Source organism: Drosophila melanogaster, chromosome 3R (genome assembly GCF_000001215.4).
Source record: "Drosophila melanogaster chromosome 3R".
NCBI classification, from domain to species: domain Eukaryota; kingdom Metazoa; phylum Arthropoda; class Insecta; order Diptera; family Drosophilidae; genus Drosophila; species Drosophila melanogaster.
Window position 1 is genome coordinate 23,280,941 of NT_033777.3, and position 19,886 is coordinate 23,300,826.

The 19,886-nt window shown below is 44.1% G+C and overlaps 5 protein-coding genes across 9 annotated transcripts in view; 2 read left to right on the plus strand and 3 right to left on the minus strand.

The window, feature by feature from the left end:
• The first annotated feature begins 260 nt into the window (after positions 1-260).
• On the plus strand, positions 261-3,183 carry Cdc16 (Cell division cycle 16). The gene is made up of 6 exons (NM_058049.5): positions 261-446; positions 510-1,020; positions 1,075-1,357; positions 1,417-1,674; positions 1,744-2,392; positions 2,456-3,183. Exons 1-6 carry the CDS (start codon positions 351-353, stop codon positions 2,813-2,815), a joined length of 2,157 nt encoding a protein of 718 aa, NP_477397.1. The 5' UTR covers positions 261-350; the 3' UTR covers positions 2,816-3,183.
• Positions 3,062-5,101, plus strand: CG6763 (uncharacterized protein). 2 transcript variants are annotated; one of them, NM_142881.3, is made up of 2 exons: positions 3,062-4,655; positions 4,722-5,101. In NM_142881.3, exons 1-2 carry the CDS (start codon positions 3,834-3,836, stop codon positions 4,962-4,964), a joined length of 1,065 nt encoding a protein of 354 aa, NP_651138.1. In that variant the 5' UTR covers positions 3,062-3,833; the 3' UTR covers positions 4,965-5,101. The 2 variants fall into 2 exon arrangements, with proteins under 2 accessions (NP_651138.1, NP_001262871.1); NM_001275942.1 differs by having other exon boundaries at positions 3,761-4,655.
• Positions 5,102-5,152: 51 nt separating this feature from the next.
• On the minus strand, positions 5,153-7,111 carry wam (wampa). The gene has a single exon (NM_142882.2). The coding sequence runs from the start codon at positions 6,950-6,952 to the stop codon at positions 5,300-5,302; it is 1,653 nt and encodes a 550-aa protein (NP_651139.1). The 5' UTR covers positions 6,953-7,111; the 3' UTR covers positions 5,153-5,299.
• A 165-nt stretch (positions 7,112-7,276) lies between these two features.
• On the minus strand, positions 7,277-9,249 carry bb8 (big bubble 8). Its single transcript, NM_142883.2, has 4 exons — positions 8,777-9,249; positions 8,127-8,719; positions 7,659-8,066; positions 7,277-7,597 (listed from the first exon to the last, which is right to left on the minus strand). The coding sequence occupies exons 1-4, from the start codon at positions 9,156-9,158 to the stop codon at positions 7,373-7,375; spliced, it is 1,608 nt and encodes a 535-aa protein (NP_651140.1). The 5' UTR covers positions 9,159-9,249; the 3' UTR covers positions 7,277-7,372.
• Positions 9,250-9,290: 41 nt separating this feature from the next.
• The window catches only part of pnt (pointed), a 55,937-nt gene continuing 45,341 nt past the window's right edge, over positions 9,291-19,886 (minus strand). The window contains exons 1-4 of one of the 4 annotated variants that reach the window (NM_001275943.1): positions 12,905-14,298; positions 10,777-11,741; positions 10,556-10,713; positions 9,291-10,488 (exon numbers count right to left, since the gene is read on the minus strand). In NM_001275943.1, coding sequence (NP_001262872.1) covers positions 10,425-10,488; positions 10,556-10,713; positions 10,777-11,741; positions 12,905-13,595 — 1,878 coding nt within the window. In that variant the 5' untranslated portion in view covers positions 13,596-14,298 and the 3' untranslated portion in view covers positions 9,291-10,424. Of the gene's footprint in view, positions 10,489-10,555; positions 10,714-10,776; positions 11,742-12,904; positions 14,299-19,886 lie in introns of those variants that run through there. The other 3 variants (NM_170070.2, NM_079737.3, NM_170651.4) reach the window with 3 other exon arrangements.

Below are 19,886 nucleotides of genomic sequence, written 5' to 3' on the forward strand. Positions count from 1 at the left end.
AGCGCTCATTTGTTTGAAACAACTTGTGTTCGACGATTCCTCGACAAAAAAAGAAACAGTCATTAAAATTCGCACAAATGGCTGAACTATTTAAATAATTTATTTAATTTGTATTTTCATTTAAAGTTTTGGTTTTAAAATAATTTTTATATTTCCATTAATTTTATTACTTATTGGTAAAGCATTAACAGCAACCAAATTTTTTTCACTGGCGTAAACAACTGTTTCCAGTGAATGGCAACAATACAGCTGTTTTGCACAGAGTTGCCACTATGTTCAAATGAGTTATTACCAGCGGCGGAAAACTTGTATCAAATTTATAACAAAAATACAATTCTGCGTTAATAAAAATGCCCGGGGACACGGAAAACACAAGCACTGACACCACCAATGAACACATCGACCTGGCCTTGTACCGGCAGCTGGTCAAACAATTCATAGACATGGTAAGACAAAAAAACCAAAAGCCGGCAAGCAGAGCCTGAGTGCAAATTCAATTGCATTTTTAGCGTCGCTACTCCACAGCGCTTTTTTGGGCAGAAAAGGTGGCCGTGCTTGGTGGCCTGGAACCCAGGGATATTTACTACCAGGCGCAGTGCATGTACCTACTGGGGGAATACCATCGTGCTGCTCACACAATACAGCATCACAAGCTAGAGAAGAATTCACTGCCATGTTTTAACCTACTACTGGAAAGTCTCTATGCGGCCAAGGAGTTTACCGAGGCGGCCAATGTCATCCAGAATGTGGAGGTGGAAGTCATGACCACATCGCTGATCAACCAGCCCGTTGATGCAAGCAGTGGCTGCTATCTGGAAAGCAACAGTGTCTTTGGTGGCGAGGAGAATCACAGAAATGAACTGCTCTCATCCATTTACCTAATGAAGGGCAAAGTTTATGAGGCCCTGGACAATCGCGGCATGGCAATGGACTTCTATGTTCAGGCCCTTCACAAATCCATATACTGCTTTGAGGCCCTGGAGGCGCTGGTTCAACACGAAATGCTGATGGCTTGGGAAGGTGAGCATGCACCTACTTTCTGAATACAGTATAATCTCAACTTAATCATTGCAGAGTTTGAGCTAATGCATCATTTACCGCTGGCACAACAATCCAGCGAAGCTGATGCCAAGTTTATACTAAAACTTTATGAATCTCGCCTGAAGAAGTACTACGAGTTGATTTCCGCACGCAATGCTGAGGAGATGTCCCCCATTGTTAATCCTGACATACTCCAGTTTATCAAGGAATTTACAGCTCGAGTGCAGCAGAGCGGGTCGTCAGACACACAAATGCCCAAGGTGAGCGCCGTCAAGGTGCCGCTTACGCCCAGCCAGTTCATGTCGCCCGCACAGAAGTCAGTTCTCCTGATATTTCTAATATTTAGCGCATTCTTATTGAAGTTGTATCTTTAAGAGTCCTGGAAGATCTAAAGGCGCCCACATTTTCCCTACAAACTAGTCTCTCAAAGGCTTCTTCCCTCATTGATGCTTCTCACCGGTCCATGTTTGACTCATCCAGTAGGAGGCGATCGCGTGATCATGACACGGACACATTAATTCCTATCGCTGAATGTCTTGATCGGGTACAACGTAGTACTGACCTAATGGCCGCTGAGGCGGAGAAGTGTTTCTACGACTGCGACTACAAACAGTGCCTGAAAATACTCAATGAGTAAGTGAAGAACGGCGTAAAAGACTTATATTGATCAAAAATGTATTTGGTTTTGCTTATCATATATAGACTCCTTAAGGTGGATCCCTTTCATAACACTGCACTGACCATTCAGATTGCCTGTCTGGTGGAAAACGGCGACTTTAATCGGCTATTTTACGTAGCCCATAAGCTGGTGGACCGTTATCCGGACAAAGCGATCTCTTGGTACGCCGTGGGCTGCTACTACGACATGATTGGCAAAAGTGATCCTGCCCGGCGTTATCTCTCCAAGGCAACTGCTTTGGACCGACTTTATGGCCCCGCTTGGTTAGCTTATGGTCACAGTTTTGCCAATGAGAATGAGCACGAGCAGGCAATGGCAGCCTATTTTAAGGCCACACAACTGATGCGAGGTTGTCATCTCCCGTTGCTTTACATAGGTGTGGAGTGCGGGCTAACTAAAAATCTTGAGCTAGCTGAGAAATTTTTCCTACAGGCTATGAATATTGCGCCGCTGGATGTATATGTACTTCATGAGCTTGGTGTGATAAAGTACGAGTATGAGTTCTTTGACGGTGCCGCCACCATTTTTCAGTGCACCGTGGACATTGTGAAACAGCGGGCCAAGAGCAACAACGAGGAGATCTCGTCCCGCTGGGAACCGCTTTTTATAAATCTCGGTCATTCGCTGCGCAAGGTGCATAAGTACGAGGAAGCTCTATACAACTTTCAATATGTGAGTATATTTTTGTACTATAGGTATTTGATATGTCCTTGATATTCAACGATTGACTTTCAGGCACTTCTATTAAAGCCGCAAAGTCCTACTACATACACTTCAATAGGATTTATACATGCTTTGCTAGGAAATCTAGACCCCGCCATCGAAGCTTTCCACAAGAGTTTGGCCCTGAACAGAGACTGCATAGTGACGTCTACGATCCTTAAGAGTTGTATCGAAGACCTTATGGACGACTCGGCTACTATTGATGAGATCTGCAGCGCGGCCTTGCGAGACGTGGCCAAGAATATCACGGCCAACAGTCGCCGGGTGTTGAACTCGGACAAGTTTAATGGGATGAAGCTAAAGTTCGATGAGGAAGAGGAGTTTGCCAACTCCGATTCCAACATGGTAGTGGAAATGAGCTTCGATACCTAGAAAAAATGTATACCAACTTATGTCAATCATTAATGTTAGCTCCTATTGTTAGCCAGACAAACATATGCCATGCACTTGAACTTAATTCGTGGCCAGAACAAATACAGATGTTTATGCTTGTATATTGTCGTCTGGCTAATGAGCAAAGTCTTGGGATTTTTCAGCTCTGTTTTTCCCACCATCAATCGAAGTCGCCGCCATGTGAATAACATTAAGTATTTAAGAAAACGTAAAAGTCTCATTTGAATCATAATTGTACGGCCAGCCAAGAGTGGTCCTCTAGCCACGTTCTCTCATTCATTTTGTAACTTGAATACCATTTTATAATAATTAAAGTAAGCTTAGCATATGCAAGAAGAACTAAAGTTGTAATCACAAGAGTTTGCTTCCTCTAATAAGCACGTACCGCAAAGTTACAATCAAAACATGAACTTTTTCAATGCCATTTGGTAAGATTTCTTTGGAGTGGAAACAAAGTTCCGTAGATACAAATTATACAAGTGTTTCGCGTGTCTTTCCACTCCAAATAGCCGGCAAATTATTCCGGAATATCTTCCAACAGCAGGCGGTATAAATCCATAAAGGCAAGAGGTCGCCGCGATAGTGCTTATCGGTTATCGCTTTGGGGGCGACAAATTACGTATAAAGTCGTTAAACTTTGGATATGCAAACAAACTACTGATACACTTTATGGCAATAGCGAAGCAGACAGACACAGTCCCATATGTATAGCCGCTTAACGAGAGTGCTGGCCAAATATTTACCAGGCCATAAAGCGTGTGACAAACCAAGAAGCCAGCGATGACGATTGCAGCTCCGTTGAAGGTTTCCTCGTGGAAAACATGTTTATGCATATGAAAGCCACCGCCACCGGCAAAGTTTGATAAGCGTTGGCGGCGGCGATTATGCTGGAAAATATATAAATCCCGACCGGGTCAGAACTCAGCACAGTTTCATTCTAGCCATTCAACAAAGAGGCAATCCAATCACCCAAACAAAAGCAATTACGATTATAACAATGAGCCTGAAAGTTTTTCTAGTCCTAGCTTTGGCTCTATCGTCCTGCCAAGCGCTTCCCTATGTATCCTATGATGATGTTGACGATACGGAGGTCATCGAGCTGCCTGGAAATGGAATCGAGGAGATACCACCCACTCTTGGCAAGGATATCATCGACCTGACACCATTGGGAACGGCGCTCTTTGGCAAACCGGATGAGGAGCTAACGGCGAATCGTGTGGGTAACTTTAGTGCGGATGCAGATGAGATGAATCCTGAGGAACTGGGCAGCTATCTGGAGGGTGATATGCTGGTGCCGCAAACGGATCTGATTATGAAAAATGGACTGCCCACTCAGTCCTCCCGTTGGCCAAATGGTGTGGTGCCATATGAAATCCGAGGAAACTTCAATGCCAGAGATATGGCCACAATTGAAAATGCCATTGGTGAGTACCATCGTCGGACGTGCATTCGGTTTGTGAAGCGCAGCTCTGAGCGGGACTACATCTCCATTCGCGGCGACAACTCCGGCTGTTGGTCCTCCGTTGGTCGAGTGGGTGGCAAGCAGGAGGTGAACCTACAGTCTCCCGGCTGTCTCAGCCGTCCAGGAACCGCCATGCACGAGCTGATGCACGCCCTCGGCTTCCTTCATGAACAGAACCGTATGGAGCGCGATGGTTATGTGGCCATCCAGTACAACAATGTCCAGTCCTCGGCGATGAACAACTTCGAAAAGGCCGCCCGCACGGAAGCCTTTGGGGTGCCCTACGACTATGGCAGCGTGATGCACTACTCCAAGAACGCCTTCTCCATCAACGGACAGCCCACCATACTGGCCATGGTGAGTACAATGGTACCAAAAGTCTCCTGGGTTTAACTTAACACTCTTCAATTTCTGCATTCGCAGCAAGCCAATGGCGCCGATAAAATGGGCCAGAGGAATGGTTTCTCCGACTACGATATCCAGAAGCTGAATCGTATGTACGATTGTGGCACCGTCAACGCTGTTCCAGTTGCCCCAGGATTACCCGCCCCTGCTCCTGCTCCTGGCGCCCCTGCTGGCAGTGGCAATCCGATTGTAGATAGCTTCATCGGCGGCCTGATCAGCGGATTGGGATTGGGCGATGAAAAGAAGGAGACCAGTTCATAGACAGAATCTACTAGCTCGTACCATCCACCAACGCTCGAAAGTATTTAACGCATTCCACATACAAAAAATCTAGCACCATTACTTAAACATGTAGCTAATATGTTTAGTTGATAATTATTAAAATTTAGCATGAATTGAACAAACGGATTTAAATATTCATCAGTTGGAATCGACTAATTTTAAGCTGTAGGTTAACTTGGGAATTTATTATAATTGCAACCGAAACATGAGAATCAGACGATTCTAGTCCTAGATATCTAACCGGAAAATGTTGCACATATGCATATTTGAAACCGAAACTAATGGGAATGTGATTTGCATCATATATTCCAGAACTACATGTTGCGCTTGGCGGCCAGGAGACGGGATCGCGGCAGACGACACTGGCTGATGCTGTGCAGGCGGTACTGCATCTCCGGCTGCGTAACCTTCTCGTACAGCTTCTTCTTGGCCTCGGCGACCGTGTGGACAAGGACACCATCGCCGCCCTCATCCATGTTGAAGGCTTCACCCTCGGCGCACTCGGGACACTGCTGGGTGAGCACAATGTCATTGAGATCGGTGGGCAGCTCGCAGATCTTCTCGATCTGCTTGACCACATAGTCGAAGCGGCCCTCCTCTTGGCGCTCCATCACATAAACACTAGCCGTCAGCTCCTGGACCCTTGTCTCGAGCAGCTTCAAGAATCGATTGACATTAACCAGATTGACGTGGGTGTGGTCACCAAGGAGTTTGGTCAGCGGACTGGCATCTATGGAACACATCTCGCAGACCGTCTCCACGCCCTGTAGAAGATTCTCCAAACGTGCATCGTTGTTTTCCCGCGCCTTGTGCAGTTCCATGTTGGATTCCTGTTTGTTACGCACCTTGTTCTCCAGACTGGAAATCTGATCCAGTTGGTCCTGCAGCGTGTTGGAGTTATCCTTTTTCAGGTTAACTATATCCTCAAACAGGCGATTCACCGAATTATTCAGCATAGTTATGTGGTAGCTCATTTCGTTGGCATAGTTGAAGAACGAGTAATAGAGACTCTCCTGCTGCTGAAACTTATCGATCACCTCGTCCATATTGCTAGATTCCGTATACTGGAGAATCTTCTGCAGCACCGAGTTGTAGAGATTGATCTTTTTGTTGTGCACCCGTCGGAATTCATCCCTTCGCTTGTACTCCTTGGGCTGCAAATCGGCCAGCTCTCGAGGCTTAGACTTGCAATTCAGGAAGGCGGTGTTATCACCATCGGCTGCCACCTTTCGCATAATACCCTGCATCTCCACACGTCTCATATCGCGCTCCTTGGCCTCCCTTTTGGCCAACAAATCAATTTTCTCGTACACCTCAATGCAGCCATCGAAGGTATTCAGAGCGTATTCGATCAGATCTATGAGATACTTTTTCTCGCTGTTCAGCTTCTGCACCATTTTGGTGTATGAATCATTGAAGAAGGTGCGATGATTCAGGATGCGGATAAGCTGCTCTCGCAGATCCGCATTGGCTGCCGTAAAACCGCACTCCTGACGCACTCCCACCTCCAGGGAATTCTCCAAAATGGTCATCCTTTTCCGTGCTCGCATTACATAGGCCTGATGTTGCTGATCCGGAATGGTTAAACGATTCAGGTTGTATATTTGCTTGGACATGCGACTTATCTCCTTCTCCATGTTGGAAATCGATGTCTTCAGAGAGTTAATGTCCTGCGACAGATTCTCCTGGCACTCGACATGGCAGCGAATCAGCTCCAGCCAGCGATTGTTCTGTTTTTTGTGGGTCGTACCACTGGCCACCCAGATCTGGGCACGCAGATCGTTTTTCTCCTCCTCCAGCTGATCGATGGCCGTCTCAAAGCTGGCCTCGATGATGGTCTCCTTGCGGGTCTTGAGTTTGCTGGACAGGATCTTCTTGTACTCGCGCTGTCGCTTGCCCAATTCCTTGTGCTTCAGCAGGTAGCTTTCCAGGAAGGCAAGCTTGTCAAACTTCTTGATTTCCTCCATGGTGAATGCTTTCTTCAGTAGCTAACCCAAAACGGAGTTCCACCTTATAAAAGTGGAGACTTTAGTAACGAAAATCAAGCAGAATATTCGTGTTTGTATGCTTGCTTTCGTAGTGTTTAAAAAGTTGCAATATGTTTGTCTAATCACTAAACTCTAAACTCTCTGTCTAAACTCTAAATAAGATATGAATTGTATGTCAAGGCGTATGTGGCGTATATTTCATACTTAAATAGATAAATATTTAACTAGATTCATACCAAGTGTATCAAAGCCCAATATTTATGCCAATATAGGTTGTAAGTTGATTTAAATTAGGCATATTTTATGTTTTAATTAAATAGTAACTCTTTTATTCAACTTAAGAATTAAAAATTAACCAATGAAAAACTGTGAATTTCTTTTGTTCTTGAGGGTAAACCACTACTGTTGGGAAATTCCGGAGCTTTCCATGGCTTGGAAAATTTTGAATGAAGACCAAACGTAGGCGGCCCTCCGCAGATCGTTACACAATTCAAATTTGTGGGCCATCTCCTTGATGCCACGTGCTGCAGATTCCATAACTGTTTGGAGAGCCGAGTCCACGATATCCGCCTCTGTGGTGCATTGTTGTATCCTCTTAAGTTTCTTATTGGGACATATGTTCGGCTAAAGGAGAAAAGTAAGGGATTTACTATACTATACTACTTAAGGGTAAGGATGGACATACTAGTTGACTATCGGGGCATTCATGCAAAGACTCATTGATGGAGTTCATCAGTTCGATAATAAGCTCGGATGTAGATTTAGAGTTCATTTTGCCATATGACACGTGGTTAATGTTTTTGAGGTACTCAAAGTAGGATACTGTTACGCCGCCCGCATTGCAATAGAGATCGGGAACTAGGAGGACACCCTTATCCAATAGGATTTTCTCGCCAGATGGTGTGGTCGGCCCGTTGGCGCCTTCCAGGATCAGCTTGGCCTTGATGTCTTTGGCATTGTCGGTGGTTATCACTTTTTGGGTGGCACACGGCATAAGGATATCGGTTTCGGCTACCAACAAGTCCTCCTTAGACTCCTGAGCTTTTGGATATCCTTTAATAGTCTTCTTTTCCTCAGTGTATTCAAAAAGATCCTATAACGTAATGGGTTTTTTTTTCATAAAATTACCTAGAAAATGTGAAGAGCCACTTACATTAATATCTATGCCGTCCTTATTAACCAGAGAAACATCAAACTCTTTTATTCCGATGACTTTGGCGCCCGCCTCGTGCACATACTTAGCGGCAAAGGAGCCCACATTGCCAAATCCCTGCACTATGACCGTCTTGTCCTTCCATCCCGTCTTCCACTTGAGCAGATCCATCCATTCCTTATCCTTCAGAAAGAGATCGCCCGCCTTCCAAACGCCTCTGCCCGTGGCCGAATGTCGACCATTAATGCCGCCGTTGTGTACGGGCTTCCCGGTGACAATAGCCGATGAATTGATATCCTTGTAGCCAAATGTCTTCTGGTACTGATCAACAATCCAGCTCATCTCACGCGGACCAGTGTTCACATCGGGCGCCGGTACATCGATGCCGGGACCAATCATATTACGCTTGAGCAACTCCATCGTGTATCGCCGTGTGATCGTCTGCAGCTCATCCACTGTATACTTCTTGGGATCGATACAAATGCCGCCCTTAGATCCACCATAAGGTACATTCACGCAAGCGCACTTGAACGTCATAATGGCGGCAAGGGCTTTAACTTCGCTCTCGTTCACGTCCAGAGCGTATCGGATTCCTGTAGGAGATCCGATGCTTAAGAATACGCCTATAGATGAGATAAAACCACACTTACCGCCCTTGAGAGGCAATCGATGGCGTACATGATGCGAACGATAACCGCTGATGATCTCGTAGGTGCCGTTTTTGCGGACAATGGGAAAATTAACCTCCACCGAGGTGGAGACGCTCCCAAGCAGATTCAGTATAGCGGTGACACGAGCCTGACGCTCCTCCGGCTTCATATGCGGATACTTTTCCATTTCCTTGAGCAATGCAGGCTCCATAGTCTGCGCGGCCTTGTGATAATAATAAAGAACCATTTCCGAGAATTCCGGGTCCTTGTCCGTCTCAACTTTTTTCAGCTTCTCGGGCACCTGGTGTGCGGAACGTTTTAATACTTGCCTTGGCATAAGTGGGTAAATCCCATTCAAAATCCGTGCCGTATAACGAAGCATTTTGAAAAAACACAACCGTCTATAAAGTTAATTCGAATTTGGAACAAAATCAACTGATAAGAGAAATACTTGATATTTTGACCACCTTGATATATTTTCCAAAGAGAACTAAGATTTCGTTTGTATTTTTTTCATATTGGCTTTCTTTTATTGTTTTTATCTTAGCAATGTTAATTTTAGCTTTAATATTACGATGTACGCTTGTATAAATACAATATTTTAGAATTGCTCTACAAATGTATGTGTATCTATGTAATCAATATAACGTTATATTTATGGGTGTAATACGTGGCTATGCATCTACGAGCTAGACTTAAGTAGTTAATAGCTATACACACACATACTAGGTAATAAACACTTCTTGAACTGTCGATTAACGCACTAGGGAAACTATGGATCCTATGTATCTAGGATTAGCCTATAAGTATACAGATAGCAGACGATAACAAGGGCTCATCATATATGTACATACATGATAAGCTATTGTGCCGTTTTACGTTTAAAACTTTTGGGATCGCACGGAAGCGCACAGAAGTACAGAAATAAAAGGGGCTTTTTGTGGAGTGGAAAACTTAGTTGTACCAGTAGCACAGATTACAATTTAGACATACATAAATACTAGAGACCTACTTATATGCCATTCACATCTTCAACGCTATATACATGCATGATTTTGAAATGTTTGTGGTGCCCCGTGCGGGTAAAATGATTATGTACGTATAACAAAATGTTGCGCTCTAATATCACTTTTGGGGGACACATGCTTTATGGCCTCTATCAACGTTCGATCCTTGCAGCTGACATCTTCTACAGACTATGTGAGAACGAAGAAATATCATCGCATTGCACACAGAATTTCAAATTTAATTCGGTTTATCTTCAACTGGTTCTCTTGCTATAGATCGGCTTACAACTAAATCTGATGTATTTTAAATTAATTTCAAATTAATTTAAAAGTCTAATTTTTACACGGTAATTACAAGCAAATCGGTTTGACAGGTTGGTGGGTGGGGGGTTTTCTTTTTGTTTGTGTTTTTTGTGTGTGTGGGGGGGGGGGGAGTCAGGACTTTGGGTACTTAGGGGTTGGCCAACACTTTAATCTCGTTGCAAGATCGCAGATCGGGGGTAGCTGCTTAAAAGCTAACATCACGCTTGGTAAACAATAACGCTCGAAAGTATTTTGCGGTTGGTTGAGTACAATCCGTGGCTGGGCGCAGATCTCCTGGAGCTGTTCCCGTTTTAGGCAGCTTCTCCGCTGCTCCGCTGCTAATCCACATCTTTTTTCTCAATCTTAAGATCATACTTGGCCACCAGCTCCTCGGGTGTGTGCCTGTAAATGAAATTAATTGCTTTTAATAAGAATTCGATAATTCGTCTTCAATCTGTCGACTACTTACCCAACTAGATTCTGGAGATCACAGACAAAGCGGTAGACATATCGTTTGCCTGCCGTCTTGTGGATGATGTTTTTGTCATAATAGTAGCGCAGACCGCGACTCAGCTTCTCGTAGTTCATCTTCGGTTTGTTTTTGCGAATTCCCCAACGACGAGCCACCTGATCAAAATAGATATATGTTAGTTAGGAATTCAATAATAGTTATATTACAAATGGATTTACCTCATCAGGATCTGTTAGCTTGAACTCCCAGCCATCGCCGGTCCACGAAATGAAACTCTGACACGTCTTGTCCAGCAGCAATTCGAGCAGGAATTGCCACAGTTGAATGGGACCCGATCCCGTGAAGCACGGCACTCCGCCCTGCGTCGTATAGCCACCCAGCAGGCCCTTATCCAGACCCAAGGTGCTCATATACGCTGCCGGATGCTGGTGGGCATGGGCTGCTCCCCACTGATCCATGGCCGTGGGCTGGGGGCCCATCGACTGGAAGGATTGAGCATCATAGGGCGTAAATTCCGGTGGATAACCATCGTGGAATCGATTCCTGCCCGCGTAACTGCCATAGAACTCCGAGCTGCTGTCCAAGTAACCGTTGCTGTTTCCGGTGCTTCCACCGCTGGCTCCTCCACTGCCATTTCCTCCACTCGATTGCTGACTCTGGTGATCCTGCGCCGAGATCGTGCTGTGATAATCGCTTTCATCGCCACCGCCACCGGAGCTCCTGCCGCCGGTTGGCCCACTGCCACTCCCACCACCGTAAGCGGCCAGGTGGGCGGGCAATCCATAACTACTGAGATCCGTGGGATCGTTCTGGCTATTACTGCCACCACCATAGCCACCGATATTACCATTCTGGGTGCCCGGCTCCTCTTTGAGGTGATGTTGGAAGATCGCCGCCGCTGCCATAAAGTTAATATTATTGTTGTTATTATTGTTGTTATTGCTGCCCGCATTCGAATTGTTGCTGCCACCGCTGTTGTTGTTGTTGTTGCTGCTGTTGTTTGTGTTGCTGCTGCTGGTGTTGTTATTTTCGTTGTTGCTTTGCTGTACAGCGGGCGGTAGCATGGAGTTATTGTTGTTGCTGCTGGCGCTACCGCTGCCATTGACAGTCGGCTGCTGCGATTGCTGCTGCTGCGGGGGCGTGCTGTTGTTGATGCGGTCGTGTGTGTTGCTGGTGTTGTAGCCTGTAAGCGATACGAAATATGAGATAGTAATTGGATTAGACATTGTTGTATAGATATGGGTATGGAAAGAGTATAATCTGTGGCCGTCAACTTATGAATGAAACGTTTAATTTCAATAAAAATTAAAAATTATATTTCTATTAAATTCTGTTTCACAGAAGTCTTGTCATAAATTAAAAGATATAATATAAAATGTATATGCAAATCTTAGAAAGCCATTTATTTATCGTGGGAAATTCGCATCGCTAAAATCCCCAGATACATTTTTCACACGCCAAAATCCGGTGATTACAGATTGTTCGCAATTTCTATTAAATGGTGTTCATAGAAATGGGGCGTCTCTCAAGCGAGCGCAAGACTTCGAAAACCAATCAAAATCACAGCGCGCACACACACAAGCACAGGCCGCAGCACACAGATACCCACGCACACAGGCACAACCAACCCGATCTAATGGTGTGCACGCTACATTAATTGCGAATACAACGAAATTTAACACATTTCGATGTACACTCGTGTATCTGTGGGATACGAAAACCTGTTGGCACATAACCACATACACACGCGCAGCCCTGTAGCTGTCCCTCTCGCGCACGGCAAAGAAATAAAAAAAGCTTTGCCAGCGCTTCGTTTCGATTCCCATTCGCTCGCAGGCACAGAGACACAAAGATACAGATACAGCCCCTCGTTGGCTGGCCAAAGAGTTGGCAGCGCCTCTTTAGGTGCCGCCTCCAGAGAGCGCAAGAGCATCCGTATCTGCCAGATACATCTGAGGCCGGCCACATCTTCTAGCGCTCAACAAGCCACTTATCACCCAGCGCAATCTGATGCACGCAGCGAAAAATGTATTTATAGTAATATATTGTAACTTTACAAATATAATTAAATTGAAATTTGTTTATTTTGTAAAGTGAAAACTAAACGTAGTATATGTTGAATATCATTAGTTACTAGAACTTAGTTACTAGAACATTTTTTCTCTGCGTGTATATCCCAGTCAGTTCCCCTTAGCCACCCCGACTTGTTGCGTGTCAAACACTTAAAAACAAATTACGAATTTAATTATGCCACCGCAAAGCGTCTTCTTCTGGTTTGCTGCCTTTTCACACCCCAGCAATCGTAATTAAAAGCACCGTTTTTGATGTCGGTAAATATTTGCTGACCTGTACCTGAACTAAAGAAGTTGACATCCGAGTCCGTGTAGTAGGCATTCGCATCGCCCACAAAGGGCGCCATATCATTGAAGTAGCCCAGTCCCAGCGAAGCAGCCGTGGAGCTGCTCAACGCCCCCACCAGATTGTTCGCAGTCGCGCTCCCGTTGGCGAATCCCTGCGATGAGGCACTCGACGAGGAGCCACTCGAACTGGAGCCGGAGGAGGTGGTGGTGGTGCTGCCCGTACTGCCGCCGGATAAACGATGATGGGGCAGCTGGGCTGATGATCCGTATCCGTGTTGCTGCTGCTGTTGCGACTGGTGGCTGTGCTGCTGCTGCTGTTGTTGCGGGTGTTGCAGGAGTAGGGATTGCTGCTGCTGCTGCAGCTGCTGTTGCATCGTATGATGGCTGTGCAGCCCTGTCTGCTGCGCCAATTGGTGATGCGGATGGCTGTGGTGATGATGATGATGATGATGATGCTGAGCCAGGTGGTAGCTGGGATAGTTCTCATAGCTTTGCAGGACCATGTTGTAGTTGGGCGCCGTGTGGCAATTGTTATTGTTGCTGCTGTTGCTGCTGCTGCTGCTGCTGGTGAAGTGACTCTGATTGAGATGCTCCTGAAGCTGCTGCTCCTTATCGCTGTCCAAGGCGTTGGCGGCACTGATTATGCTGGCATTCACTAAAAACGCAGAGGGCGGCATTTCTTCGCTTCAAAATGATCGGTACTCAAAAACGGAAACTCCACCTCGCTGGTCAAAGTGCACGTCATTGACTCTGAACTAGGCAAATCTGCGGGATCAGCTCTCAATTGATTAGAATGGATTGTCCCCTTATGCTGGTGGTACTTGCAGTTGTATTAAAATTGATTTCACTTCACTTTCGTTTCTCGGGTTTTGTTTGATATTTGGGGGTATATTTTAATTTTTGCACTGTCAGTAAATGCATATATGTGGTTTGGTCGTTTTTGTGTGGTTTATGAATTTGGTTTGCTTTCGGTTTTTTTTTTTTTTTGTGGATGCGGGTTCTAATCAATTGGATGGCCCGCTGGACAATTGATAAGTTTTGAGGTATGAGGGTGTGATATTACCAAATCCCTGCTTAGCTAGCGGGATTTTTTTTTTAATAAGTATGTGTGTATTTACGATCGCACTTGTTCAGATACACGTAATTTGCAGCATTCGCAGTTCACACACCGTCGCGAATTCTTAGCACTTTTGCGAATTAATGGCAATTAATTGTGAGCACTTCACGATCGTCGCTCTGGCACGGGCGATAAATTAATGCGCATATCGTAACTATATGTACATTGTTTTCATTCCCCGCGCGACAATCAGTATGTTTGGTGTTGTTGTTTTTCTTCTTTCGTTCCTTAAATTCACATTTATTTCTATTTTTTTTTTTTTTATCGTTATTGTGTATTTTGCGCGCCTTTTCCCCGATAAAAAAAACAGAACAGAACGCGTTGTATGAGGGACCCAAGATCAAGTTGGGACCACTAGAGTATGGTACTATATAGATGGTGGGATACTATATATACACAATGAGCATGCGACGTCAGCTCTGCCACCTTCGACATCCGTTCAAGAACTGAAGTTGCTCTGAAGTTGCACTCGGATTGTTGGCTGCTCGTCGGCCAGCTCGGCATTCGCTCTCTCTTTCTGGCCGGGTTGCCTCTCGCTCGCACTCAAACGACCGTGTGTGGGAGAGAGCGCTTCGTGTGTACTTCGGCTCGACGACTTCGACTCGCATTCCGAGATACCGAGATACAGATACGAATGTGCCAATGGCAAATAATAATAATCGAGTCCGAGAATACTTTCACAGGGTGTTTCTCACACGCTCTCGCTCAATCAGCCATCCATCGACTGCTCTCTTAGTTAGTGGCAGTGACTAAAAAAAAAAGCCACAGAGACTAAAATTAAATGGTACGCCGCTGCGCATTTAAGGCAAACGTTTGCTTAAAGAGTTTCGTAGTTTCTACTTGTTGAATGGGAACTCTAAACGCAGCTTAAATTATCGGAATATTTGAATTTGCTTAATATCAGCTAGACAGAGTTCTTGGGAAAGTTTAAACGCAATGTTATCATTAACCGAAAGTTACTCATTTCACAAAAAAGACTTAAACTATTATTTGATATCATTTTCTTAAACGGATGTTACTGTGGAATTTTAGCTCTTATCCAATGCAATTAGATTTTCCTTTTACGAATTATTCACCATTTAAGTGTTTCTTTTAGCAAACAGTACAGTTGCTAGTCGAAATTGGGTTTTTTTTTTGGAATCATTAACAACGCCAACTCGCAAGACCCGTCAAAATGGCCCTCAGCAAATCAGAAGACAGCTAGCAGCGACGAACGGTATAAAAAGATACAAAAGTATCTCGGCCCACTGGTCAGTTGGTTGGGCTCTTGGCGATCATTACCATGATGATCGAGTGGGCAGCACATCATCAGCAAGCTCCACACAGCAAATGTATCTCACAGATACTCGCATAATGAGCCAAAGTGGGATTGGCTGCCGCCTCTCACAAACACATTCGTTCGATGAGATCATGCCAAAAAAAAAAAAAAGAAAACGAAAAACAGACAAAAAAAAAACAGAGCAGCAAGAAATTAAAAATTAGTTAACTATTCCAAACCGAAGGCGTACGTGTCTTTGACTTGGCCCCACTTTCAGATACACATATGTATTATATAAATTATTTTTTGTTTTGGCTAATGAACAGCAAAAAAAAAAAAAAATGGTGGCCATAGCTCTGGAAACGTGTTTTGGGGCATTTTTTCCGCTGTCCGTTAGCCAATGACAATTTGCTTTGGATTTTCGGGCTAAATACGAGTCCGAAACGTGAAGTCCAGAATGACACGTTCCCACTTCGAAAAGATAGATCCATGGCTGAGTGGTTAGAGATATTGAACGCCATAAAGAAGCCATAGGTGAGGTGCATTTTTCGCTTATCAGGTTTTTGGGGGCAGCTGCTCTTATCGGCGGGGGAATCGCTTGTTGATTCTCAACCCGCTGATACAAATTGCAATGGCCTCAAGTGGTCGTCTTTTCTTGGAAATCCCCAATGCACCTCGAGCTGATAAAGCACAAAAGTTATGCGCTGGGGTTATTACACGAAACAAAGTTGCCAATTTAACGGCATACATAATAAATACGCATAAGGAAGCCCCAAAACCAAACAGCTGTTGACCATGTTTGGTTGTGGCCACAAAAGGATGGATTGTTTTTTTTTTTTTTTTTTTTTGGCCACTTAAGAATTCTTGCAGCACAATCATATTTATAATGTAAAATATATTTAAAAAAATATTTTTTCGTTAGCTTCTTGTTTTTCCTTCTTTGATTTGCTGCGCAAAGTGCTGGAGAACAATAGAGAGACACAAAAAACACAAGCGGAAATACAAAAAAAACCCAGTGAAAGAAGCAGAGCTACCTTAATGCGTGCAAGGGAGAGGGGCTACCGAGAGCGAGATAGATGATGCGCCTCGCTTACGACCATTTCCGGTTGAAGCACGTGCGCACATTTTGAAGAGGAGCGTAACCATCGAACCCCAGCTACTCCTCCCATTTCGTCTCCTCCCAAAGACTGCACATGAAAAGCCACCACCAAAGCAGAAAACCAATCACAATCTCATAAAACCGGCGACACTTCCACCAAAAAAGGGATAAAGAAAACAAAACAAGCCCCGAGTCTTCGTTTTCGTCTTCAGGGGAGTAAATGTAGATCCTACTTGCCGAAAACGCACACGTTCGCAGCCAAGGGTTAACATAATAATTGTCGTTGTCTTGAGTAAAAGCACACACAAAAAAAAAATCAGATCAAGCTAACTTAAATATATAATAACTATAAACATAAAGCGGAAAATCAAGAAACCTCAAAGTTAAAGCTACAAAAGCAATTAATCCTTAAGCTTATACTAATATTTTCTAGCCTTAAATTGCATTAATCCAAAACGTTTCTTTCTGTGTACCAAATAATAAGATGGTGTGTGCCAAAAACAAAAAAAAAAAGAAGGAGCAAAATGGTATAAGCATACTTTCAGTTGAATTTCAATTAAAACTCGTTCTGTTCGCACAAAAGGATTACACATTTAATGCAATAAGGATTGTCAGGGAGGAGGAGTTGCAGGAAGCGCCTACGGGAAGAACAAAGGCGGATGGGCAAGGTACTCCCGAATCTAGGGATTCCTTCGGATGGGCCTGCCAACAACAGCTGTCGACTGACACTCGAGATCATCAGCCCATTCAATTGATATCAAATTGGAGTAGGATCCTTGCCAGAATCTCGCTCGATCCTGTGCACGTGTACAAATTGCACTCTCTGAGCTCTGAGCTCTGAGCTCTGTATCCTATAATATGGTCTGAGCCCTATGCTCTGTCTTTTGTACCATATAGCACTGCAAGCACTTCCGGCCCCATCCCGCTAATGTAAATCGGATGTCAATGCATTGCGCGTGAGGCATATCAATTAAAAAAGACGAGGCGAGCGAGAGAGCAAGTGAGTGCGAGGCGAAAATGCCAGAGAGAACCTGTTAGAAGACAAGCCGCATAAATAAATAAACTGTTAGGCTGGAAAACGGAAGGAAATCGTAAACACAAGCCAGTAGTTGTTGCTGATGTTTTGACACGCATACTATCATAATTACAGCTCCCAGTAATATCCATTTCCCGCCCCCTTTGGAGCAACACCATCCAGCCCACCATGCCCACCTTGCCCACCTGTTCTGCTCTTTTCTGTTCTGAAGCTGATGCTTCCGTGCAGCGGCCAAGAATAATATCAATTTTCTATGTAAACTCACCCCAACCGCCTTGGCGGGCCCCCATCTTTCGACTGCAATTTCAGGTTGGGAAGAATACCTGCATTTTGACAACAAAATAAACACTGATTCCAGCAGCAGCAGCAGCTATAGCTATAGCTACCTCTGATTGTTGGGAGCCGTAAACAACACACACTAAATACAAACAACAATAATCATAATAACGCTGGATTCTTACGATCTTACGATCTTGAGATCCGCGTTTCACAGCTCCTGGCTGAGAAGAGCGGAAATGAAACCAGATACTTTGATAGCAACATGGCAACGCATGTGCAGCTGGGCCACAAGATCTTCACTCGTAATACACATGTATACATGTATGTATACATGTACGAGTTTGAGTGCGAGTGTATATGTATGTACTGAATATGTACTTATCGATCTTGATTAAGCAAAACGCTGCCAAGTGCTCTTGATCTTGATTTAGATTTCGATTGAGACTGCTGAAGTAGGATATGATCCTGCAGTTGCTAAATGCCGCGGATGTCATTGATCTGGTGGCATCTAATCGGATCGGAACGAATCTCGATCTAAACTAAAATGAACTGAACAGAGATCGATCAAAAGGCCGTCTGAAAACTGAGAAGTTGGCTGACTTTTGTGCGAAAATGAGACACTAACCGATGTTGCCTGGGAAATGGTCGAGGAAATCGGATCTTGACGACAGGTGGATCAAGATTGTGGGTCAGATTCTAAGATTTAGGTGCGCAAATTAGGCGATCATGCTGCGAAAGAAGATTTGCCAACAGATAGTAGTATTTTAAATGAAGATCTTATCATAGACCAATATCCAGGTAATATAGCAGATCAAGTGCACATTCTGTATCCCTATCAGGATTGAGTGATCGTGAGAAACTGATTTCTAATGTGACAGTATGTGTATCTGTTTAGTATGTTAATGCTGTCACTCGTTTAAGACATGCAACCTGTAAAGCTGATGGTAAGTTTGCCTCAGTTTTGTACTATTCGTTCAAGATATTTACTATTCAGATGCTTTTTTCTGCAATTCCAATCTAACATGTATTGATTTTTTCTGATATGACTGATATTGTTCAAGTGATCGTGAGAGTGCCAGACATTCAATCAATATATATTGTATTTTACATCATTAATATCATTTTACAAAACCGGAAATGGTGCTGCTGGCTATTTGGGTCATAAATCAGAGGTTCTTTGGTTCAGGATCTTTGTATGATGCGTTTGTTTCTCATATGATGATAAAAATGTACAATAGCTGTTTGAAAATCCTTTTCATCTAGAGACCTCAATATTGGCACATAAATTCTTAGGTGTCCTAATTCTCCGCCACAAGCTGATCGCTTGGGGGGACCTTTAGCTGTAATTAAATCTAAGATCAATGGCAACACTTTCCGTTAAACCAGAAATGATCAATGTTGGCCCTCAAGTGATCTTCAATCAGGACTCCTACCATTCAGGATCCTCTATCTGTGTGCTCATGTGTGTCTGTGTGTGTTTCTACAGTTCGTCAGATGTGCAGTCGAAGGAAACAGTTGGCCAGAAGACAGAGAGTGACTCGCTAAATGGCTCATTTATGGCCATTTCCCACTGCGCGGCAACAACGCACCCAAAATGTGGCATGCGGTCACCTTCGACAACTACAACAATAACAACAACAACAACGGCAACATCGAAGCGGTACGACAACAACAGCTAGAGTACCGCAAAGCACAAACGAATGAACCTGAACCTGAATATCAACCTGAATGTGAATGTGAGCCTGCGAGAGAGCTGCGGGGGTGGGGCAGTTGCAACTCAAGCGGCTGACTAAATGTCAGGGTATTCTGCACCTGTCCGACTATCGTCATGCCAACAAAAACAACAACAACACACCAACATCAGGGGCGAGGGAGAAATGCTCATATATACATACATATAGGTAAAAAGATATAATGAAAAAACTGCGTGCGTCGACAGAATTTTGGACAGCGACAACATGTGTTGCTGCTGCAGCGAGGCACAACTGTTGTGCACCGTTGACTGCGTTTGCTCTTTTTTCCCAGTTGTATACTGCACTAAAAATCATCGTACAAATTCTCTATAGAATAATTAAATTTACAGACTATACAATTAGTCACTATTAATACTGATAAAACCAATGTTGAACTTTTTTTTGATTTCCTTTTCGATTTCTACAAATATTTTTGTGCTCTTGAA

Bases quoted from the DNA above. Each gene is read 5' to 3' on its own strand.
- Cdc16 (NM_058049.5), top strand. From the start codon at position 351: ATGCCCGGGGACACGGAAAACACAAGCACTGACACCACCAATGAACAC. The intron at 1,021-1,074 runs GTGAGCATGCAC...TAATCATTGCAG, and splicing joins AATGCTGATGGCTTGGGAAG to AGTTTGAGCTAATGCATCAT. The intron at 1,675-1,743 runs GTAAGTGAAGAA...TATCATATATAG, and splicing joins TGCCTGAAAATACTCAATGA to ACTCCTTAAGGTGGATCCCT.
- CG6763 (NM_142881.3), top strand. From the start codon at position 3,834: ATGAGCCTGAAAGTTTTTCTAGTCCTAGCTTTGGCTCTATCGTCCTGC. The intron at 4,656-4,721 runs GTGAGTACAATG...CTGCATTCGCAG, and splicing joins AGCCCACCATACTGGCCATG to CAAGCCAATGGCGCCGATAA.
- wam (NM_142882.2), bottom strand. From the start codon at position 6,952: ATGGAGGAAATCAAGAAGTTTGACAAGCTTGCCTTCCTGGAAAGCTAC.
- bb8 (NM_142883.2), bottom strand. From the start codon at position 9,158: ATGCTTCGTTATACGGCACGGATTTTGAATGGGATTTACCCACTTATG. The intron at 8,720-8,776 runs GTAAGTGTGGTT...GATCTCCTACAG, and splicing joins TCGATTGCCTCTCAAGGGCG to GAATCCGATACGCTCTGGAC. The intron at 7,598-7,658 runs GTATGTCCATCC...TTTCTCCTTTAG, and splicing joins AATGCCCCGATAGTCAACTA to CCGAACATATGTCCCAATAA.